This window comes from Eulemur rufifrons, chromosome 8 (assembly GCF_041146395.1).
Source record: "Eulemur rufifrons isolate Redbay chromosome 8, OSU_ERuf_1, whole genome shotgun sequence".
Classification (NCBI taxonomy): Eukaryota; Metazoa; Chordata; class Mammalia; order Primates; family Lemuridae; genus Eulemur; species Eulemur rufifrons.
The window spans coordinates 97,983,818-98,008,987 of NC_090990.1; the positions used below are offsets into that span (position 1 = coordinate 97,983,818).

The window sequence follows — 25,170 nt, forward strand, 5'->3', positions numbered from 1 at the left end:
AGATACTGCCTTCATAGAATGAGTTACAAAAGATTCCCTCCTTCTTGATCTTTTGGAACAGATTTAGTAGAATTGCTGTCAGTTCTTCTTGAACATCTGGTAGAATTCAGCTGTGAATGGTCAGGTCCTGAGCTTTTGTGTTTTTTCCAACAGATTTTTTATAACTGATTCAATTTCGCTACTCCTTATTTGTCTGTTAAGTGTTTCCATTTCTTCTTCATTCAACTGTGAGAGGTTGTATGTTTCCAGGAATTTGTCCACTTCCTCTAGATATTCTAGTTTGTGTATATAAAGATGTTCATACTCACTTAAAAATATAAAAACCACTCTTAGCTCGTGGGCTGTACAAAAATAGATATCTGGGAATGCATGTCACTTTTCAACTTATGTTGACTATTAGAATTCTACTGCTCTAAGATGATGCTGTTTTCTTCCATTTACCAAATGCTTTTGCAGCAATAAAGTCAATTATAATTTCATATTTAACATCCTTTTGTTAAGCAAATAATGTAAAAAGGCTTTTCACAAATTATGTAAAAAGGCTTTGTTTTACTAGATAAAAAACACTTTGGTAACGACTCATCTCTATGTGCAAAACCCAAAGAATCCATAATTTACTGTGTGAACTACTGTTGAAAACTTTGCTTTCATTGCTAACTCTGGACATGAATAAAGCCATACAAATGTCTTCCTTTAAAAAAAAAGTTCATAGTACTCTCAGATGATCTTTTATATTTCTAGGCTAACAGTTGGAATGTCTCCTTTTTCATTTCTGATTTAGCTTATGTGAATCCTCTCTCTCTCTCTCTCTCTTTTTTTTTTTTTTTTGTTAATCCAGCTAGTATTATATCAATTTTGTGTATCTTTTCAAAAAATAAACTTTTTCTTTTTGAGACAGGGTCTCACTCTGTCACCCAGGCTGCAATGCAGTGGTGTGATCATAGCTCGCTGAAACCTAAAACTCCTGGGCTCAAGTGATCCTCCCACCTCAGCCTTCCAAGTAGCTGGGACTATAAGCATGTACCACCACGTGGCTAATTTTTTTTTTTTTTTTTGGTGGGGGAGCAGAGATGGGGTTTCATTATGTTTCCAAGGCTGGTCTTGAACTCCTGGCCTCACGTGATCCTCCCACCTCAGCCTCCCAAAGTACTAGTATTGCATAAATGAATCACTGCACCCAACCTCTAACTATTTGTTTTATTGATACTTTAAGATAAATGACTTTTGGTTTCCATTTCATTTACTTCTCTTCTGAACTTGTTATTTCTTTTCTTCTGCTAGGTTTAGTTTTGCTTTATTCCTGTTTCTCTAATTCCTTGGGGTGAGAGGTTAGGTTGTCAATTTGTTGTCTTTTTGATGTAGGCAGTTAGCAACATAAACTTTTAGCACTGCTTTTGCTATATCCCACAGGTTTTGATACCTTGTGTTACTGTTAGAATTACTTTCAAAATTTTTTAATTTCTATCTTTGTATCATCTTGACCCAAAGATTATTCTGGAACAGGTTTTTAATTTCCAAGTATTTGTAATACTTTTGAGATTTCCTTTTGAAATTGATGTCTATGTTTATTCCACTGTGCTCTGAGAGGACAGTTGATATGATTTATATTTCTTTTAATTTATTGAGACTTATTTTGTGGTTTATCATGGTGAATATTCCATGTGCTGATGACAATAATGTATATTCTGTAGTTGTGTAGAATATTCTGTAAATGTCTGTTAGGTCCACTTGTTCTAGAGTCCAGTTTAAATCCAGTGTTTCTTTGTTGACATTCTACCTCAATAATGATCTCTCTAATGCTGCCAGTGGAGTGTTTAAGACTCCCATGAGTATTGTATTGCTATTTTTCTCTTTTCTTCAGCTTAATAGTATTGGTTTTATGAATCTTGGAGCTGCAGAGTTAGGTGCATATATATTTCTGATGTTTATATCTTCTTGTTGGATTGGTCCTTTCATTGTTATATAATGACTTACTTTCTCCCTTTTTACAATTGCTGATTTAAAATCTGCTACAATAATAGCTATTTCTGCTCACTTTGGGATACCCTCTGCCTGGAAAACATTTTTGAACACCTTAACCTTATGTTCAAAAGAATCTTTGTAAATTAAGTGGATCTCTTGAAGGCAGTCAATATTTGAGTTATGTTTTTTCATCCATTCTGACAATCAATATCTTTAAGTGGGGTATTTAGAACATTTACATCTGAAGTTATTATTCATATGTGAGGTACTATTACAGTCATTTTGTTGGTTTTTGATTAGTTGCTTTGTATTCTCCATTGTGTTACTCTCTTTAAGCCCTGTGAGTTTTTTCCTTTCAATTTTTTATTTTGATATTTAGGACTGCTTTGAGCATTTCTTATAGGGAAAGTCCAATGGTAACAAATTCCCTCTTTGTTTGCTTGCATAGGAAAGGCTTTATTTCTCTTTCATTTATGAAAATTAGTTTTGCAGTATGCAAAATTCTTGGCTGAAAATGTTCTGTTTGAGAAGACTGAAGACAGAACCCCAATCCCTTGTGGTTTGTAAAGTTTCTGATGAGAAGTCTGCTATTAGTCTGATTGGTTTTCCTTATAAATTATTTGATGTTTTTCTCCCTTTGCCCTTGGAATTCTTTCCTTCACATTGGCTTTAGATAACCTATATGCCTTTGTGGTGTCCTTTTTATTATGAATGACCCACATGTTCTTTGAGCTTCTTGCATTCAGATGTCTAAATCTCTAGGCAGACCAGGTAAATATTCCTCAATTCTTCCTTTAAGTAGGTTTTTCTCATCTCTTTCTTTTTCTTCTTCTCCCTAAGGTATCGGGGGTTCACGACATCCCCAATAAAGATAGGTTCCCCTGGCAGAATGTGTTGCAAGAGATAAAATAAACAGAAACACAGACAGAGAAATAGTATTTAAAAGAGCAGGGAAATAAGGGGACCACCAGTAATGTTGGTGCCAACGTGGCAGTGACTGAAACCCAGCACTTGCTTTTTATTCTCTTTGCCAAGCTGCAAAATACAGTGATCTCATGTGAAAAAATCATGGGATACAATGATCAAAGGTCTCAGGGATCCCCCCAAAATCACAAAGTTCCCTAGCTAATTTCCTTCTCCTTTCTAGAAGGGAAAACCACATAATTCTTCAGTAGGTACAACACTTTTGATCAAGGTAAACTTGTTAATTTTATCCCAGGCTCAAGCTATGTACATGGATATCAATCTTCTAACTTCAGTAGCTGTGACCCCTTTGATCAAGGAACAAAGAAAGTATAGGCCTTCCACTGGGAGACTGGGTTTACATTAACTGAGGCATTGTGGAGAGAAAGGGAAGAAGGAACTTGGTCCAGTGTTCTAACAATGAAAGCCTGAAGACCCTTCTCCTGGGCTCACATATGGCAATCCACCTCTACAGCCATGAGAACTTTTCATATCAGGCCGCTCCATGGCTTTTCAGGCATGAGACCGTTTAGGGTCTGAGGTGGAGTATGCTTTGCTGTACTCCCAGATCGCTGATATATGTCCCCCAACTAGGCAGATAACATCTGCCCTTATTTCAGGCTTCTGCTCAGGCTATTCCTTCACCTCCTTTCCTCTCAAAGCCTCAGACATAGCATCCCTAAGTAAGTCCCAGTGGTCTTAATCCCATCACTAAGGAATGCCTACTATTTTTAGGTTTGAGCATTTTATGGAATCTGGTACCTCTCAAAGACTTTGTTCATTTTTTTTAATTCTTATTTCCATATTTTTGTCTGACTGGATTAATTCAAAAGACTTCTCTTCAAGCCCTGAAATTTTTTCTTCAGCTTGGTCTACTCTGTTGTTTGAGCTTTCAACTAAATTTTATAAATTCATCAATGTGTCTTTCACTTCCAGAAGTTCTGTTTGATTTTTTTAAATATATCTACCTCTATAGCAAATTTTTCATTCATGTCCTAAATTATTCTTTTCATTTCTTTGCATTGGTTTCAACTTTCTCTTGAATTTCATTGAGCTTCCCTATGATCCATGTTCTGAATTCTTAATCTGTCACGTCAGCATTTTCCTTCTAATTAGGATTCATTGCTAGAGAGCTACTGTGATCCCTTCGGGTGTCAAAACAGTCTGTTTGTTCATATTGCCAGGGTGCTTACACTGGTTGCTTCTCATCTGAGGAAGCTGTTCCTTCTTATTTTGAGTATACTTTTGTTTGGGTACAATATTTTAAGTTTTTATTATTATTTTATTTATTATGTTTTGTCCCCACCTAGGAATGTGTCTGAATTGTGTCATGCTTGTTTGTTTAGCTTTCACTTGGGATACTTTCCAGGAGCCAAGGCTCTGTCTATATTCCTTGGTTATTGATAGTCTTTGTGCAGTGAGCAATGCCATTCTCAGATGCCAGCTCTGGTAGAAAAAGTACTAGTCTGCAGTTCAACCACCAGGCCAGTAGGTAGCACTTATGTAAGAGCCGGCTGCAGCAGGAGCAGATGGGTATGTGCTTGGTCTCGGTTTTCTCAGGTGATCAGGTGGCCTGTGGAATGCTGCTGTCCTGGTGCCCTGCTAAGCCCTAGGGGCATGGGGGCAAAGCTGAGCAGGGCTGCCAAGCTCCCTTGTACAGCCCAATGATAGGTGAAAGTGCCATCCTGGTGGGGTAGTCAAGGAGCTTGAGTTGCATTTCCCCACATTATCTGTCAGGAATTGCTGGAGGGAGAGGGGGGAGTGAACCAGCTCCCAGCTCTGGTAGGTAGGCACAGCTCTCTCTGTCTCTATAACACTACTGTCCTGGGATTTGTGAATTTTCATTCAGACAACTTTCAGTTCAGATAGACACTGTCTTTTTCGTCCAGGACATAAGGTAGCCACAGGCCTCAGAAAGGGCCTGATGCACAGATCTCTGACCAAACAGGCTCTGTCCAAACTGGTTCCACCCAAAACTCCTGAAATAGGTAGCTTTTCACTTGCTCGTACTCCACTGCAGGAATCCATAGCTTTTCAAAGGGAAAGGCCTGAGCCCCGCTCTCCATGAAAGTCTGGCGGTGGTGGGCATGTTATTGAGGGGCATAGCCACTTCCCCTGCCCTGGCTTGGCCTCTTCCTCAGGCAGGAACAGCTGTGGCTGTGCTGGCAGCAGTGAGTTGGGGAGGGGAGGGAGAGGAAAAGACTCTGAATGGAGGAGAGCCAGTGCTTTGGTCTCCTTTGTCCCTGAAGGGCCCTCTGGCTTACTGTACTCTCCTCTGCCCAGGAAGTGGAATGCCCTGATTGTCCAAGTTCTGGGAATTGCACAGTTCCCCTGGGACCCACCAGCCTTCTGAGGCTATTGCAGTACAAGTGTCTGCTGGGGAATGTTAGCTGTGGATCTAGTAGTGTGGAGACCCAAGAGCTGAGATTCCCTGGTCAGGACACCTGCAAAAAACACTGCCTCTCTGTGAAGGGAAGGAGATGAGCTGCACCGTCTACGCAAAACCCAGATGCAGAGGGCACAACATTAGTGGGAGTGCAACTCACCCTTCAAACCTAAGACTAGACTGGGGTGAGAACACTCTCGTGCCCTGTGGACTCTGTTCTGCACCCATAACTCCACTGGGAGGGGGCAGACCACTTAGGATCATGAGTGAGGGGCTCTCAGGTGGAGGAGAGCACATGCTCTGCTTTCCTTTGTCCCAGAAAGCATTGTGGCTCACAGCACTCTCCTGTCCCCAAAGGGTAGGAGAATCCCAGAGCTCTCTTGTGTCCCCCTGGAACTTTGTGGTTGTCACACTCCATGTGGGTACTGGGGAACGTCTGCGTAGAGTCCAGTGACAAGGAAACAGGGAGCTGAGGCTCACTGGGCAGCATAGAGGCCCTTATGGGTGCACCTCAATATGGTTCCTACTGCCTCACCTTGGGTCTGTGGTGGTGGAAAGGAACCTTGTGTAGGCTGGCAGCACAGTGCTCTGTTCTTAAGAAGTTCTCAGTTCTCTGCGGGCAGCAGAGTTTCAGCTATGAGGGTAGAGGGGCTCTCCAACAGTTCAGGACTGGGCTGTCTGGCACAGGCATTAGGGGAAGACAAATAAAAAACCTCATCTACACTTTCTACAGGGCTCCAAATTTTCCTGGGAGTTTGATCTCTGCCAAAACTTTGCTCCTTCTTATTCTGCTCTGTAATTTCTTCTTCAGAGATCTCTGGTAGGTTCTGACACTCTTCCCTCAGTATTCCACCTGGGCTAGGCTTTTTCACCTGAAACTTTCTCTTCTTTCTGAGATGATCTGGTGACCAATGTCTCTAGTTAGCCATCTTTCCAGGGTGTTTTGTTAAGTAAAATTTTAATTATTTTTAGAGCTAACAAGTTATTCTGAATTTAAGCATGCACTGGTAAGCTGCTTAAAGATTTGGGAACCTTAAGATATCAAATTGTAAGTAATAAGGATGTTGAAACATCATCTTAATCTCTACTGCCACATGGTAGAATATAAAATTTATCTCAATGTGCAGTTTTTGATCACACTAATTACAAAAAAAAATTTTCAGAATTTTAATGTCACAGATATTTTGATTCTGTACTTAGAAATATAAGTGTTTTATACAGTGTCATGCATTTTTATGATTTTTCCCTGACAAGGTAAAAATCCATTAATCCCAAATCTGTCTCTTTATTCTGTAGAGCATAATTTTCCAATGTTTGTTTTGTTGCATTATCCTCTGTCTTTGGAATATTAACTGCAGATTTGAGTTAACCATTCTCTTCCATTTCTTGCTCATGGATGCCATCGAGTCTGTGCAGGTCTTTTGTAAACCATTTGATTTCTTTATTTATACCTTAATATCCCTATTTCCTTTCTTCCCTACATTCTCATGTCTTAATGCACCATCCTTCTGTTTGTGTGTTATAAAATGTGATGTTATTTGATCCGTACAGCTTTAGTCTCCACAAAGGTAGTATCCTTTATGCTTCACGAAGTAATGCATCCATTCAGCTCTGTTAAAGACCTCCCCAGAAGTCTGTTCTCTTGTTCCTAACTGCTGTGTAGAGTCCCATGGTGTTCACCTACCACGTTTTCCTTATGTGTGCCCACAGAGATGAACATCCAGTATGCTTCCAACACCTCACTACCATAAAAATGTTGTGATAAACTTCTTTATATATGTTCCCTCATGGAATTGTGTGGACATTTTCTATCACATACATTCAGAAGTGGCATTGCAGGGTCAACATATACATGATTAGACACGATATTTCCACATCCTCTCCACAATCATTTCAGCACCATCAGTGCACGAGGATTCCCACCTATCCCACCTCCCTGCAAACACTCGGCTTCTCCAGCTTTCTGATTATGCCAATTTGATTGTGTAAAATGATATCTTGTTTTAATTTGCATCTCTCTAGTTACTAGTGAGTTTGAGTATAATTCATATGCTTATTACTTTCTGAGTTATCTTCTGTGAATGGCCTGTTCATATATTTTGCTCATTTTTTAACTTTTTGGTCATTTCACTTTTCCTCATGAATTTGGAGATGTTTATCGATTATGTATACATATGTCAAATCTGTATCTATTTACGTACATATGTGTGTATATGTACCTTCTTCATTTTTAGTATTCCAAATACTTTTCTCAATTGTCCACCCATTAGTTTTCTTCAGTATGTACTTTGATGAAGAGAAATCCTTCATTTTAAAAAGTAAAACCCAACTATTTTTAATAGAGTTTCCAATTTGGTGACTTAATTTAAGAAGTAATTCCCCACCAAATACTCTGCTACCCCACCATAAAAATACTCTGCTACTTTATGTAGTACTAATATTTTAGCATTGTCAATTGCTCTTAATACTTCATTCCTTTGCAAACAAACCTTGGCTCTTCTCTTTCAGGAATAATTTGGACACTTGTAGTCAATCATACTTCCATAAAATGTAAAAATGGGTTTACTGAGTACCTCTGAAATTCCAGCTGGAATTTCAATTAGAAATTTATCGGTGTTATAGAATAATATAAAGAGAATTATAATTTTTTATAATAGTAAGTTGTTTCATAAGTAATCAAATATGACTTTTAATATAATAGTTTTATGACCTTTGATTTTAGAATTTCTCTACAGAATTCTTACATATTCTTCCTTTAGTTAATTTTTAGCTATTTTATTTGTTGCTATTGTATATATATTTGTGTATATTTTTATTATAATATACTTAGCCATTGTATAAAAAAGGACTATCAATCTTTTATACTTATTTTGTGCCTTGATATATTGCTAAATTTTTATATTAGTTCTAATGGTTTGCTTTGTATTCTATTAGTTTTCTAGATAGAACATCACATCATCTGAAAAAACCTACTCCCTTGAAATTCTTACAGTACTTATTCATATGTTAAATTTATGTGTGGGTAAGTTCTTCAGCTCCCTTATTATTTCCAATATTTTGTTCTTTTTATTCTTTTTGTACACAATTATTGTCTATGATTAATGATAATTTTGTCTTTAATTTCTACTTTCATGCCTCTTTACTTTCCTTGCTTTACTGAAGTATATAGAATTTTCAGTATTCTGTTGAATAGTGATGATAGTAACCAGATGTATTCTTTTTGATTTTCATTGGAATGCTTGTAAAGATTCAAAATTAAATATATTTCACATAGGCTGTTTGTAGCTACATTTGACAACACATTTTAAGTTTTCATCTATTCTGAGTTGGTAATGTTTTACCGGAAAGGACATTTGACTATATCAAATGCTTTTTGTATAACTCTAGAGATGATTAAATCGTCTTTCTACCTTAACTGTTGAAGTAAGTGATTCTACTAATAGATTTTCAGTAGTAAAAAAAAAAAATCCTTGCATCCTATAGATAAATTTTACTTCATTTAATGTTGGTTTCTGTTTGAAAATATTTTATTTGACTCTATATACATAATTTTTTGAGTCTGTATACATAAATGAGATTAGCTGGTAGTTATTATTTTAGTATTTCTTTTCTGGAAAACTTCCTGGGTTTGACATCCTGAACATCATATCTCATTTAGCCGGGATTGTTTTCCAGCTTTTTCTCTACTTAGAACAATGTATATGGAATATAATTATCTGTTCCTCAGCGTAGTTTGGTTGGAAGACCTTGTAAGACTGGTAAGAATTTTGACTACTAATTCATTTTCTTTTTACAAATTAGTTATATATTCAGATTTTCTTCCTCTTCTGGGATTTTTTAAATAAAATTTTTAATTTTGTCTGTGATAAATATGTTAATATAAATTATAGATTACATTTTCTTAATTTAATCTGTATATTACTCCATCTTTAATATGTCTATTTTTCTAATATTTATTACTTTTTTATCATATTTGAGAGAAGTGGATTCATTAGTTTTCTCAAATAAAATCTTTTAGAAGTTGAGATACAAAGAATTTGAGGGTAGGATTTGGAGGTTACAGTGAGCTGTGATCAAGCCACTGCACTCCACCCTAGGCAACAGAGCAAAATCCTGTCTCTGAAAAAAAAAAATCTTTTAATTAGTGAGTGTTCTGTCACCTTTATCAATTTTTTCTTTCCTTTCTCTTTCAGCAATTAGTGCTTTTAACTTAATTTTCATCCTTCTAATTTTTTATTACTTTTGTTGTTACTTTTCTAGCTTCTAGCAATTAAAATCTTAATTCACATTTTTATTCTGTCTTCTTTCCAAATAAATATGATTAAAGCTACAAATTCCTCTATAAATGCCACTTTAGAATCATTTTTTGAACCAGAGAGGGTATGTGCTCACCTGTGTAAAAATAACCTTTTTTTTTTTTTTCTAATCATCTGTTGAATGTGTATTGTAGTAGTTAAGGCATAGAATTTGGAGCAGAACTGCCTAAAATACTTACTAGTTATATGATCTTTGTCATCTCATCTATGAAACGGAAATAGTACCAGCTCAGGATTGTTATTAAGATTATATGAGTTAATACATGTAAAGTAAGGACAAGAGTGTCTGGCCTACAGCATGTTTCATTCAAATGATTTTGATTATTTAATCAGCTTTAACTGTAAAATGGTATTTCCTTAATTGTCCACATTGGAAAAAGCAAGTGTAGTTTGTAAGCTTCTCTAAGTCTCAGTTTCTTTAATATTAAAGAACTTTTTTATGAGGATTAAATATTATACTATCAGATGCATAAAATAGTTATTTTCTAGAATAAAAAGAACTAAATCAAAAAAATGGATATTTCTCTTACGTGCTATCATATTGAGCTGATGCTCAATATGTGATCATTATCACAATATTGATAGTGGGATTACTAATTTGTGTCACATTATTGTTAGTGCTGTTCACACTTGGATCAGATTCATGGAAAGAGGACCAAAACATAGGAGAAGGAGGCTTTGGTGACTTGCTATTCAGCAAGAATGATGAAACAAACAAGAGAAAGTTTCAATCATGAGAAACTAAAAAATGATGGGACCATTTATAGAAGAAAGTGAGAATGAGAAAATGATAAATGAGGAAAGATTATGAATTAGTTTTAATTCCTTAAGGGCAAACTCTAAGTCCCAGAAATCCATAGGTACCTTCTGTGGGTAACCGGAGGTAGCAGCCCTGTGCCTTTAACCACACCTCTTCCCTTGAACACAGGCTCCAGAGCAGATGCTGCAGATTTATCTTTCTTCATTTATAGGTGATATACCTGGAGGCCTGAACTCCTGTTTAAGTTCATGTTGCTCCACTTGATCAAGTCTTTTATACATTCGGCTTACCTTATTCGTTAGATAGAAGATATCAGACAGGCTTTCTCCAAGGCCATGGTTTATCCAGGGCCTGTTGCTACCATGCTCTTCTGAGCTTAGGCCCCAGCATATTCTGATTCCATCAGTCTTACTGCATCCTCCCTCCCACAGTTAGTGCCACTCCCGGAGACATATACTGACTTCCAAGAATACTCACTCCATCTCTTCTTCCAAACCTACCCTCTACCATTTCTACTGTTTTTGTGTTCACAACAGAACACAGTAAAGTCTGGTATGAACTGTCAGCAGAGCAGATTACCTTCTTGTTTTTATACCTGGACAGAATGGAAAGTGTCATCCATCCCTAACTATTGAGAAAACCACCCTGGCCCACAACAATAAGTATCATACTGTAGGATTCGCCAGAATGATACAGTTAACAGTACTAGGTGACACCTTTGCCTCAGGGCAACTTAATTACATATTTTGCTCTTAAATACCAAATCCTTCTCCCTTTCTGATATAATTACCCAGCCCAAAGGTCTACACTGCAAGGGTGACCCAGAGTTTCTCCGACACTGTTGTGGACCGACATTTAAACTTCCCCAAATCCTGTTGAGCTGGTATTTCTTGCAAAATGGTCACCTGTCCTCAGGGTTTTTTGAACTCTTCCCTGCCAATTTATGGGGTACAGCAATGTATATGTGCAGATAGCCCATATCTGTTGCCTGCAGAAGAGGTATAACTTGTGCCTCACACAAATATACGCCCACTTCTCAACTACAGTACCTTCTCAGAAGTTGAATTGGAATGTATTAAGCTATTTTGTTCAGAAACCCAGAGTATTCTGAAAATCACTAGACAACAGTCATCTTTCCCTATGAGATTCCATGTACGGCAGACAAGAAACCCAAAGCCGCCCTTTGTGGCTCACTGAGCATGCCTCTTATAGTACAGAGAATTCTGAAAAGATGCTGTGGCATCTCCCCCTCATTCCTAAGTTCATATCTGTATCTTAGAATCTTGCCATAACTGTAAAGGCAATAATGTGAAGGAAGGAGAGGACACAGAGTGACCATTTTACTATCTGTGAACAATGTCAAATAGGCACCTACATTTTCAGTGACGGCAGCAGTTTGAAATGTCCAATTTCCTTAACCATTAAGTCTGACGGTTGATACCTCTCACATTTCACTTTGACACTTCTTGGTTTATTTTTCTTGTGAAAGTACATCCTCATTCTTTCAAATGCATGGTTTGGCTTGTGAAGATCTATCAAATGTTTTTAGAGCAATTTTTGTGAAACCATGGATAAGTCAAAACTTCATGCTATTTTTGAATATGAGTTTCCTCTTGGAATCAATGCAGCACAGACAGCAACAAATATCAATGAAGGATATGGCTAAAAAATCTACAGCATGTCGATGGTTTGAGAAGTTCCATCCTCGTGATTTTAATCTTGAAAATGAGCCACATGGGTGACCTGAGACCAAAGTGGATAATGATGAGCTAAAAGCTGTAGTGGAAATGAATTCATCTCAACCTAAGCGTGAATTAGCAGCAAGGATTGATGTTACTATTCCAACAATATCGGACCATTTGAAACAAATCAGCACAGTAAAAAGTCTGGATACCTGGGTACCACATGAATTAAATGAGCATCACAAGAGAAATCATCTTGAAGCTTGCCTTTCTTTGCTGTCACGACATAAAGACAAATCATTTCCAGACTGTTGTTACGTGTGCTGAAAAATGGATTCTTTTTGATAATCGCAAGCATTCAGCACAGTGATTGGATAAAGATAAAGTGCTGAAACACAGTCCAAAATTAAATATCCATCAAAAAAAAAAAACTAGCAGTGTCTCTTTGGTGGAACAGTGCTAGTATTATCCACTAAAGCTTCATGAAACCTGGTCAATCAATCACAGTGGATGTATACTATAACCTCTTGGATGAAATGATGAGGATGCTTACAATTAAGCAGCTGAGATTGGTCAATACAGAAAGGCTAACCATGTTGCAAGACAATGCTCAACCACATGTTGCACAAACAATACTGCTCAAACTAGAGGCTGGAGTTGGAAACTCTCTGGTATCCACCATGTTCACCAGACCTTGCACCAACTGACTACCACTGCTTCCAGGCTTTGGATCACTTCTTTCAAGGAAAAGTATTCAATTCACAACAAGCTGTGGAAAACACCTTTCGCCATCTCATTGCCACTTCCTCTCCAGACTTCCTCACTGCTGACATAAACAAGCTACCATTAAGATGGCAAAACTGTGTCAATAGTTTAGGCTGACACTTTGATTAATTGTATAGTTTCTTATTTGAGATATAATAAACTAAACTTTTGGCTCAAAATTGGACATTTTGTATTTAATGAACTATCATTATTATTATATTATTATTATAGTACCTGCAAATCTACACCCTATCAGATAGAGACTGGTGTCACTAATATCTCCTCTGGCAAGTCAAACTTGAATGTCATTTGTGAATTCAATAAAAATATTTTTAATTACCCGATATATGTTAGGCTATCATCTAGGCACTGGGATATAAATGTCATCAGAATAGTTAAAAATCCAGAATGTTACAGTGCTTATATTTCAGATGACAAAGACAATAAATACATAAAAATAAATAAAGTAATTTTAAATAAATTAAGTATTCAAGATAATCAAAGAGTATTGGAATAAAATATGACTGAAGTGAAGTGTGCTACTCTACTTAGAATGATCAGTAAAGGTCTGTCTGTGGAGATGACACTTGAGCTGAGAAGAAGCTCAACATCAGTGAGGGACAAAAAGAAATCTATCGTCACAGAAGCCTAATATGCAATGGCAGAAAGATTGGACACAGTGACAGAGAAGTCAATGTAGCCATATCAAGGGTTTAAGAATATTGTGACCAAAAAAAAAAAAAACCTAGAGTCATGGGGCAAAGTCTACTGAAATGGGACACATCAGAAATATATTTTTACTACACACCTTATACCAGAAATTGGTCCCTATTTCAGCCTCTTCATTTTGGTAAATGTCATCCGTAGTGAACTCACACCATGTGATGAAACCCTGACTTTCATCATTTATTGCTCCAAACAACCCCTTAAAATTCCACCTTCCTCTCTGGACTCTAGTGGCCTCGCTCTAGATAGGCTGTCTCAATACATTCTACAGAAGGTGGTGGACTCTCAACAGTGGAAAGGCTGGCCTCAATGCCTGTACATGGATAAGGGTGCAGCCTGGATATATGATTATGAAACCTTGTCTGATAACCTGAAAATGCCCACCATAGAGTTATAAAGTTCCACTAAAAAATCTATATAATCTGCTCAACTATGCCATCCAATGGAAGAGCTTGACTGAACATCTATGTGAACTCTGCACACAAACAGCTTTCTCTTTTCCAAAGGGTTCAATCAAATGTATCTCAATTAAATAATTTAGGAATGCACATTAAAAACTAAAGAAAAAGCAAACTGTAAATAATAATAATAACAGTAATAATAAACCAAAATAACAAAGAGAAGCAAACATATAGCTTAGCTGGCATCCAATCACTATTTTCCTTCATTGCCTTACCCTGGCCATGCACATTACCACTGTCCTTAAACCCCACGGCTTCTTCTTTATCAGAATATGAACTTCTCCCCTGAATATGCACATCCACAAAGACATACATAAACACACACAATCTCTGGGAAGTTGGAATGCCAGTTCAACCCTGACCTCACTTAGACAAGAGACATCTCATATGTTATTATTGTCTCTCTAAATTTCCCTGAAAGTCAAATAACACCCCAATCACTGTGAAGTCTGAGACACTCATCTGTCTCCTACCCCCTTGGTGAGAGACAAAGGGAGAGAGGAAGGGTTTTAATAAGAGCAGAATCAAACGATGCAGGGATGTCAAAGAGGTAATGGACTAAGACATTATCACTTGATCTGACACTGAATTTATTTGTCAGCATTTATTGGGAAATATTACCTTCCAGCAGAACCAGTTACATAATTTATGCAAAATGAAAATTCAGTGTCTCTTTTTTGAAAACTATTAAGGATTTCAAGATGACAACAGCAGAGCATTGAACCTCACATGAGTCCCTTCAGAGCATGAGATCCCATGTGCCTGCCCAGGTCACATGCTTATAAAACTGGCCCTGAATTCAGACAAGGCTTTTGTTCATGAATACAGACACAAACACTTATATCCTACTTTCAAACAACTCGGGGAAGAGATAAGAGCAAAAACTTAACTTTTCTTAATAAGAAGAAATAAGTGTGTTTATGAAGATCATTTCAATTTGGGGGAGTACAGAGGAGCTTTCAATTGGGTAATCCTGGAAAGCTTCCATGAGAATGAGACATCTGAATCATAGTTTGAAGGATCGATAGTGAAGCACTGGAAACATAGGGAGACATAAAGTTCCAATTTGAGCTGTTGGAAAGGAAAATGATCTTAATCTCAAGAAGGGAAATCAGAGAGAAATGAGGAAGGAAAAAAAGGAGACAGAAAATAGAAGAATTAGCTAACTAGAGGTTGAAGAAACAAAGAACACAAAAAGGCTTACCATTGTTTTTCAAACCATGAGTCAACTGCAGCAAACATAACCAAGATAACTAAGACTGTCAAACAGATCAATATCAGAAGGATGGAGTATCCACCTGGTTGGTGACAAAATACCAATGTCAACCAACAAAATACTCTCTGTCCCACCACAGCTGAGCCTTTTCATTTCACAAGGGTGAGACCTCCTAGACTCCTCATCTGTACTTTCTAGAGCCCTCATTTTAATTCCTCCCCAACCCTCTTCCATCAAGTCACCAATTCATCCCTTATTTTCTCTTTGGTACCTCTAATCCCCTACTTCCATTTTATTCAAACTTAACTTCTGTCATTCCCTACCCTTTTTTTATTTGGATTCTCCCAATTTCACCCTCTTGTGCCAGGCATCCTCACCATTTCCTCTGCTTCCCACAAAGGCCATAGGACTGTCTTGCATAAATTCCCAGCTGGGTCCCAGTCCATTCTCACCCCAGTGGATGATTATGTCATGGCCCCTGAGACTGCTGTGCTTCACCCAACAAGACAGGCCAGGCGCCTCCCAAGCTGCCACATCCAGGGTGGCTCGGAGATACCACGTCCCATCAGCATTGGGCAGGAGATCACTGTGCTGAGTGCCAGACTGCTCCTGCTCACCCTGCATCCACCTCACCCACACAGGCTTTGGGTTGAATCCTGAGACATGGCACACCAGCAGCAGATGGCCGGGCCCAGGATTAGGACCTGTGGACACCCAGCCTCTGTCTTCACTGGAAAAGAGAAGATGGGGAAAAATGGAATATAAGGGAAATCCCAGGTCAGATCTCAGGGACTTGGGTGCTTTAGAAGTTTGAGTAATCACCTGTTTCTCTTGTGTAAGAAACAATCCTAAACCCACACATCTAACCCTATAGCCTCTCATTATATGCTTGAAAATGGTAATGAGAACAGGCAAATTGAAGTACAAAAGTTAAAGCACTAGGACTAGAAGAAGAGCGAGAGTTGGCCTCACCTTGTCTTTCCAGTTCTGACTTTCCCGCTACAAGGAGGCCTACCAGAAATCGAGGGCAGGTGTGACCAAGAATGCTCTGCACTATTTCTTTAATATCTCAATAGAGATTGAGCACCTTGCAGATTTTCTGGGCCCGAGTTCCTGCTGCTGGATATGGCGCCCAGGAACTTCCTTGGAAACTGAGGAAATCTTATCCTTGATATGCCCCATTTATAAAGATTTCTCAGGCCTTCTCAGCATGCATTTTATAGCTGGCTGGCATGTGGACTTCAAAGGGGTCTGAGGGTAGAGAGGCAAGAGAGAATCAATAGGGAAAGAATGACAGGAAATAGAAATAAACAATTTAGAGAGTAATGGGATTCAAAGGAAGGAAAATTTGCTGGGAAATCATAGGAAAAACTAGAGTTTAGGTGAAAAAGGGGAAGGAAATTTGTGGGAAGAAAATTTGAATATTATAAAGGTACTTTGAAATAATTATTGTCTTGTCTGGCTTGTCTGGAAGAACTCATATGATAGTGGTAGGTAAAAGACAGGCCACATGAACACTCAGGCCAAAGAGGAAAGAGGCCAGAAACCTGGGGAGGAATGACTGAGTCTGAGGCCAGAAATTACTGGCAGAAAATCAACAACAGACAACCATTCCAGGGAGCCAGAACTTGAGGGTACATTCAGGGGCATGCAGCGATCAATACATGCAGGCTCTGCACTGTATATTGGGGGGAAATAGTGATGAGTATAGCAGAGGAGGGAGTGGGAGACAAAGGGAGACAGGAAACAAGGTCAGGAAGGAAGGATGATGGTCAGGATTTATATACTATCTTCTCCTTTGAAAGATCGATGGAGCCCTTGGGCAAATTATCAGCTTTCAACAATGAACTCGCATTGAAACTGAATTGACTGGCGAAGGCCTGTACTTCCCTGGAAAAACCACACAAGTACACCTGGAGCAGTGCCTGTAAGTTCTTTAGCTCCTCCTTGCTGCAGTCTCCCTGGGACCATGACCTCAGAAAGCAGATGGTTCCCATGATGCCATCCCAGGAGTGAGTCTGCAGGTCACCCACCCAGACTGGGCCCTGGATGTGCACCCAGCTGTGGTTTGCAAAGGAGGAGATCTGGAGCATGTGGAAGGAGAAGGCTTTTTCTGCTGCTGGATGATGGGATCCTAGAGCTTGGGGAACTGAGAGAGAGGAGAATGGCAAGTGGAGAGAGTGGAAATGGATGAGAGATGAGATGCCACAGGAAGAAAAGGAGCCCAGAGAGGAGAGGAAGGATGGAGATAATTACATATATTCCAGTACCACTTTTCCCCTGGGCCAAATTCCTCTCCCCAAAATCAGAAACAGAAACTGAGACTGTAGACAAGAATTCTTGTCCTGGAAGTAGCCTGGAAGGCATATGCCAGGGGCATCCTAGAGCAGCACTACTCCCTTTCTCAGGTCCTTTCCAGAGCTTCCCTTCCACCTTCTTGTGCCCAACTCTAGGTATCCTCCCTTCTGAGCTCTTCCTACCTGCTGTGCTCTCCCTAGGGCAGCCAAGTTCCCTGAAGAGAAGCAGGAGCAGGAGCAGTAGTAGGTGCATCACTGGAGCTTTGTCAGGGGAACTGTGCCCAGGAAGGACACCTTCCCTTGGAACACAGACATCAGCACCCCTCTCCACACCCTCTTGCACTGTCATCAGCGGGGAGTTAGCTACGCTACCCGCAAAGAGGTTTTTTCTCTTCCAATCAGGTCTCTCAGGCAGCGGTCATCGCAAAGGATGAAAAAATAGTAGGAAACAGAAATAAAAGTAAAATAATAATAATACACAGAGCCAAAGATATAGTTTATAAAGTAAAGGTTTATGAAAATAGATATAAGGAGGGTGTCTGGATGGATATATTTCTTCCTGCAAAAAAATGTATCAAAGACGGAAACTCCACACAGGTATTTTATAGGGTAGATACAGGCTCCCGTTGCCCTTGGCAACAGGATTTACATACTAACAGGCAGTTTGGTTTAGGGTCAAAGTCTTCTAAAAGGCTACTACAGATCCTTTAACTAACTCTATCTAGGGGAACAATGAGTTACAAAATCTTCTTGGGGCAAACTTCTAAGTTTTCTGATAAGGCTATTACTTTAGCAAAAAACAGAGACATCTTGGCTCCAGTGATTGTGTTCTTGGAGACAGAGATGATCTCGGAAGTCAACATGAGCTGTGCTTTGTGTTAATTAATTTAACCGCATGGTTCTGTCTGGGCCCTGCTTGGGCATTAGCATATCTATTTGATCAGCTCTCATCTCCAGGGGTCTTTGCCGGTCAGCTCTGGCTACCTTTTGGTCCTAGGTGAGGCCTGTCTTGTCTTTCAAAACAGATGAGACCCATAGGCCCAGTTTACAGCTGTCTCTTTGAAGTGCAGCTGTTACTGACCAACAAGACGCCCTCCTGAGGCGCAGAAGCTTTTGAACTAATGTATTTATTTTTTCTTTAAGGCAAAGCCTTATTTGACTTCTGAAATCAAATCTTGTCTCCAGAAATACAGGGGGCATTTCTATAACTCAGTATTCTTAGGCTCAACAGTCATCTCACTTCCCTTTCCACACACAGGCAAACCTCTCCCTCTGCCCATGTCTATACAGGAGAAGCCCCACTGCCTCCCTTTGCCACAACTTCCCACAGGGTCTCTCACTTCCCCTCCATCTCTCCCACTCTCTGGCTTCCAGGTTTTCTCCCTACTCTTGTCTACATCTGCCCAACCTCCTCTATTGCACTAACTGCTGGAAAAGGAGTCCTGGTTTAGAACAAAGTCTCTGTTATGACTAAAATATGTAGTAGTTTTTGGCTTTGCAGAAATCAAATATCCATGGGTTGTAAATGTTCTTATCTGTTTGAAGTGATGGAAGTGAGTTGATGGGACCCAGGAACCCATTCAGTAGTCTCCTTGTTCCTTCCTCTCTGTGGTCTTCCCCTCTACCTGTCTGCCACCTGGCTTCCTTTTTCCCTCTTCTTGTTCTTGCTGTTTTTCTCTACTGACTCATCATTTTTGCCTCCCTGTCTACATTTGCCCTTCTCACATGCCCTGACTACTCTTCCTGTCCCTTCAGTCTCTCCTCTGTTTCATTACTCTGCTCTTCTCAGATCTCATTATCAGAAGACACTGGGTGTCCTGAGTGCAGATTTCAAGCTATACTACAAGGCTATAGTAACCAAAACGGCATGGTAATGACACAAGAACTAAGACATAGAACAATCAATCAGAACAGAGAACCAAGATGTAAAATCATCCTCATATTGTCATCTGACCTTTGACAAAGTAGGCAAGAACATACACCTCAAAATAAATCCCTATTGAATAAATGGTGCTGGGAAATTGGATAGCCACATGTTGAAGACTAAAAGAGAGCCCTTGCCTCTCACCACTCACCACAAAAATTAATTCACGATGGATAAAAGACTTAAACCTAAGGCATGGTACTATAAGAATTCTAGAGGAAAATGTTGGAAAAACTCTTACAGATAATGGCCTAGGCAAAGAATTTATGAAGAAGACCCCAAAGGCAATGACACCAACAACAAAAATTAATATTATAAATGAGATCTGATTAAATTAAAAAGCTTTTGCACAGCCTAGGAAAGAATCAGCAGAGCAAATACACAACCTACAGAATCAGAGATAATATTTTCATGCTATGCATCCAAAAAGGGCTAATAATTAGAATCTACAAAGAACTCAAGCAAATCAGTATGAAAAGATCAAATAATCCCATTGAAAAGTAGGCAAAAGGCATGAACAGAGCCTTTTCAAAAGAAGATAGACCAATGGCAAATAAACATATGGAAAAATGCTCAATATTTTGAATCATCAGGGAAATGCAAATCAAAACCACAAGGAGATATCACCTAAATCCAGTGAGAATGACTTTTATTAAAAAGTCCCAAAACAACAGATGCCGGCATGGATGTGGAGAGAAAGGAAAATTTATACGCTGTTGGTGGGACTGCAAACTAGTACAACCTCTATGGAAAGTAGTATGATGAGATACCTCCAAGAGCTAAAAATATACTTACCATTTGATCCAACGATGCCACTATTGGGTATTTACAAAAAGGGGGAAAAAGTCATTTTATCCAAAAGCACCTGTACCTGATGTTTATAGCAACACAATTCACAATCACAAAGATGTGGAATCAACCCAAGTGCCCATGAATACATGAGTAAATTAATAAAATATACTATATGTATACCATGGAGTACTACTCAGCCATAAATAATGCTGAAGCAATACCTTTTATAACAACGTGGATGCAATGGGAGACCATTCTACTAAGTGAAGCAGGGCAAGACTAGAAAAACAGACAGCACATGTACTCATTATTGAATTGGAATTAATTGATCAACACTCATGTATGTGCACAGATGGAAGTAAAACTCAATGGAAATCAAGCAGGAGAGAGAGGGAGCAGGAGATGGGTAAATTCACAACTAATGGGTATAATACACACCATGTGGGTGAAGGGCACCCATATAACTCTGACTCAAATCGTACAAAAGCAACTCATGTAACTAAAATGTTGGTACTCTCATAATATTGTGAATTTAAAAAAACCAAAACCCCAAAGGTCAAGAGCTACTGAACAGAAGGTCATATACCAGTAGCAAATGTCATTTGTCCCTCAGTAATTGCTATGGTCTAAGATAAATTTGCCTGGATTATAAATGGCAGAATTTATGATATCTGATTCTGGGATTTGGGTCTGTAGTTTTATACTACACATGGCATTTAAAATGCTTCGTGTAAGGCGTGTAAAATGCCTTCGTGTAAGTGACTATCAACACACACATATACACACACAAAAATATACACACATTCACACACAACAGATTAGAATGTAGGGTTAGGGTCATCAGGCAAGGAGAGTGAGACAAGAAAGAGGAGACATTGAGAACATTAGGAAGGGGCAATGACAGAGGGCCAGAGAAGACAGGGCATCAGGGAGGAAGGGAGGCTGATTGGGTGGATAAACCAAACATTCCTTCTAGGTTAAAGCAGACTAGAAGCTAAGCAATTGAATAATGTCACCGTCTTATTTTATATATGTGGGAATAGAGGCTAAAGAAGGTAAAATGACCATTCAGAATCACATGGCGGCTTTTCCAAGGTGGTCTGAAGGAAGCTGAGGACACAGACAGCAGGTGGAAGTCAGGGAGGTAAGAGAAAGTCCAGAAGTAAGGGCTAGGGTGGGGCAAGAGAGGCGGGGTATAAGGCTCAGGGTTATGGGAAGCACATTTTTTCTCTGAAATGCAATTTGCATGAGAAAGAGATTTGTCAGTTGGAAGAGAGGAAGTCACTACAAGCTACTGAGAAAAAGGGTGTGCTGCAATCAGATATCAAACACCAGCTCTGCTAGTCAGAAGTTCCATCTCCCACTGAAATGCTGCTTCTGCCATTTCAACTGTTAGCAGTTCTCTTCCCAGGTGGTGACAGCGAAGATGGTAAGAGTCACTCTGGCAGCTCCCAGCACTGGTGCAGGGGCCTTGGATAAAAGTGTGCTGCACTCACCCAGGTGCACTTGGACATGAAGAGTCTGAGCCCTGCTGTCTCCAGCCCTCTTCTGCCTTTCTGGGTGTTGGGGCTGGAGCATGAGTCCCTGGAGCAGTCAAATGTGTCAGCCTTTATGTGTTCTTCAGACTGTAGGTTCTTGTTCTCTGGATCTTTTCCATTTCCATTCTCTATCACTCCCTCCTGCTTCTCCCTTTCTCTTCACAGTCTTGTTCTTCTACTCTTCACAGCCTTCCAGGGACCAACCTCTTTCCGTGTCATCCAGATCTCATCCTTTGCCAACAGCACCTGGGCACACAATCAAGGTTCAGGCTGGTTGGATGATTTACAGATTCAAGGCTGGGACAGTGACTCGGGCACTGCCATATTCCTGAAGCCCTGGTCCAAGGGCAACATCAGTGACGAGGAGGTTGCTGAGCTGGAGGAGCTATTCCAAGTCTACTTTTTTCTATTTACTCAAGAAATACAGGGGTATGCCAGTGAATTCCAGCTGGAATGTGAGTCCAGTCCCCTGAACTGCAAAGATTCCCAAGGACTTTTTTCTCTCTCTGTTTGCAAGCTGCTAATCTCTCTGATCCTTATCCCCTCGTTTCTGCTTTACCCAACTGCATGCACACACTCTTCTAGAGCAATCTCTCACTGACTCCACACTGTATTCCAGATTCTGGCTGCCTCTGACTCTTCTGTGAGAGATTAGGGCTCTCCATTGGTAACCAACTCTTAGTGTGTCTTATGTGGATCTTGCTCCTCAAGGGCCCTTACTCCTACCCTGCACCTGCGTGACCTACAGTATGGCTTTCTCCTCTGATCTGTCTGTTAGTGCTCTTCTCCCTGTGTCTCCCCTTGCTGTGTTCCTATGGCTCACGCTGAAATGCGCTCTCTAGACTGCATCACACTCTCCCTCCCACCCCCCCAACTACTATCATACCCCCAATTCATGACATGCCCAGCTTTCCCAAAGCTCTTGTTTCTGAAAATCTCTATGTATTGTAATTGGGGTTTGGCTGATCATTTCACATCCAAGAATTTTATCCTCACCTAAATATAAAATACTAGGTCCTTTTCTCATGGCTTTTCTTCTTATTAATGTTTAATAACTTGTTCTGTTTGCCTTCTACCTAGATCCGTTTCAGATCCAGGGCATAGCAGGCTGTGAGCTACATGCTGGAGGTTCCATAGTAAGCTTCTTGAGGGGAGCTTTAGGAGGATTGGATTTCCTGAGCTTCGAGAATGATACATGTGTGCCTGCCCCAGAAGGTGGCATCAGGTCACGGATATTCTGCACACTAATCATGCAATATAAAATTGCCATCTATATTGTGAAGAAGCTCCTCTTAGAAATCTGCCCCCGATATCTCTTGAGCATCCTCTATTCAGGGAAGGCAGAGCTGCAAAGGCAAGGTTAGTCCTGCTATCTATTTCACTTCCCACCGCCTCCTCTAAGGTCAAGAGTAGGATAGGGGATTAATCAACAAGTTATTCAGATCCCAAAGCAGTGGGTGCCTTCACTGTCCGAGTTTGGTTTCTGAGTCCCTGATTCCCTGAGATCCGAATTTGAGTCATGATACTACACTCTCGCTGCCCCTTCCTGTCCCAGTGAAGCCCGAGGCCTGGCTGTCCAGTAGCCCCAGTCCTGGGCCTGGCCGTCTGCTGCTGGTGTGCCACGTCTCAGGATTCTACCCAAAGCCCGTGTGGGTGAAGTGGATGCGGGGTGAGCAGGAGCAGCCGGGCACTCAGCACAGTGACCTCCTGCCCAACACTGACTGGACATGGTATCTCCGAGCGACCCTGGATGTGGCAGCTGGGGAGGCAGCTGGCCTGTCTTGTCGGGTGAAGCATAGCAGTCTAGAGGGCCAGGACATCATCCTCCAATGGGGTGAGAAAGAGCTGGGGCCTGGCTGGACATGGGAGGAGGTGGTCCTCAGGCGGAGAGGCAGGCACTGGGGAAGGATTGGGCTTGACAGATGAAAGAGGGACAGGGATAGATTGATTCATTTGTGGGACCCCAGTCCCAACAGGAATAAAAATAGAGGAGCCAAGTTATAGAAGAGATGAGAATGAAGGACTCACAGATTATGTGAGTTGGAGCTAGAGGGATCAAAAGATAGATGGACGGTGTCAGGAATGTGAGAGAGGGAGTTGGAGATGACCATACATTGGGAGCAGCTGAATGGAGGTGCTGACACTCAGGTGGGCAAAGGATGGCCAGGGGATTCAGTGGGTACGATTTGAAGTGACATCCTTTTGTCCTCTTCCAATTGCCAGGGCACCCCATCTCCATTGGTTTCATCTTTTTGGCAATAATAGTGCCCTCCTTGATGCTTTTGCTGTGCCTTGCATTATGGTATAAGAGGCTCCGGTGAGTTGTTTTTTGTTTGTTTGTTTTTAATCTTTCTTTTCTGATGCCCTCCCACTCTTTTCCGTACATTGATTCATTTCATTGCTTTTGCCTCAGTCTTTCCAGCAAACTCTTTCCCCCCAACTCCCATCTCCTTTATGTGGAGATATATTTTTATTTTTTTTATTTTTATTTTCTTTGAGATATATTTTTAATCCTGTTAAAATACACATAACAAAATTTACCCTCTCTGCATTTTTAAGTGTACAGTTCAGTAGAGTTAAGTGCATTCACACTGTTATGCCAGCAGTCTCCAGAACTCTTTCATCCCTCAAAACAAGAACTCTTTTCCTATGAAACAGAAATTCCCCATTTGCCCCCCCCTCCTCCCCCGGCCCTGGCTAAGGTCATTCTACTTTCTGTTTCTGTGAATTTGACTACTCTGGGTACCTCATATAAGTGGAATCACACTGTAACTGTCTTTTTGTGACTGGCTGATTTCACTTAGCATGAGGACCTCAAGGTTCATCCATGTTGTAGCATGTGACAGGGTTTCCTTCCTTCTAAGGCCAGAATAATATTCCATTGTAGGTAAGTGACACATTTAGTTCATCCATTCATCCGTCTATGGACATTTGGCTTGCTCCCAACTCTAAATATTGTGAATCATGTTGCCATGAACAGCAGTGTACAAATAAATACCTCTTATATAGAGCTCTTTGTCTGTGTGGTTTTAACAGATCATATCGAGATATTCCTTGAGCTCCCATCATATCTGCTCTCCCATCTGGAATAAACTCCAAGAAGCCTAGAATCCCAAGATGTCAACCCAGGTGTCATTCTCATCATAGTTCATCAAATTATCATCATATTTTATCAAAATGAAGTGTTCATAGATTTTAAGATAAGTTGCAAATTAAACACCAGCAGAAAAATTATTTAAAACTGTGAATTTATTATAAGACTGTATCAGTAGCATGATCTATGTCTTATATATTAAAATGTAAGAAAGAATGTCTCAAAATAAATGAAATATGGTAGATACACTTAATGGTGAACTTGAAAGTTACTTGAGGGCAGTGATTC

The 25,170-nt window shown here is 39.9% G+C and overlaps 2 protein-coding genes across 2 annotated transcripts; one reads left to right on the forward strand and one right to left on the reverse strand.

Annotated features, from left to right (window-relative positions):
- Positions 1-15,221: 15,221 nt before the first annotated feature.
- On the reverse strand, positions 15,222-17,883 carry LOC138390346 (T-cell surface glycoprotein CD1e, membrane-associated-like). The gene is made up of 4 exons (XM_069479219.1): positions 17,718-17,883; positions 17,080-17,386; positions 15,690-15,958; positions 15,222-15,319 (listed from the first exon to the last, which is right to left on the reverse strand). The coding sequence occupies exons 1-4, from the start codon at positions 17,881-17,883 to the stop codon at positions 15,222-15,224; spliced, it is 840 nt and encodes a 279-aa protein (XP_069335320.1).
- A 3,735-nt stretch (positions 17,884-21,618) lies between these two features.
- On the forward strand, positions 21,619-24,846 carry LOC138389888 (T-cell surface glycoprotein CD1b-like). The gene is made up of 6 exons (XM_069478544.1): positions 21,619-21,679; positions 21,977-22,243; positions 22,869-23,147; positions 23,344-23,622; positions 24,012-24,105; positions 24,825-24,846. Exons 1-6 carry the CDS (start codon positions 21,619-21,621, stop codon positions 24,844-24,846), a joined length of 1,002 nt encoding a protein of 333 aa, XP_069334645.1.
- The last annotated feature ends 324 nt before the right edge of the window (positions 24,847-25,170 follow it).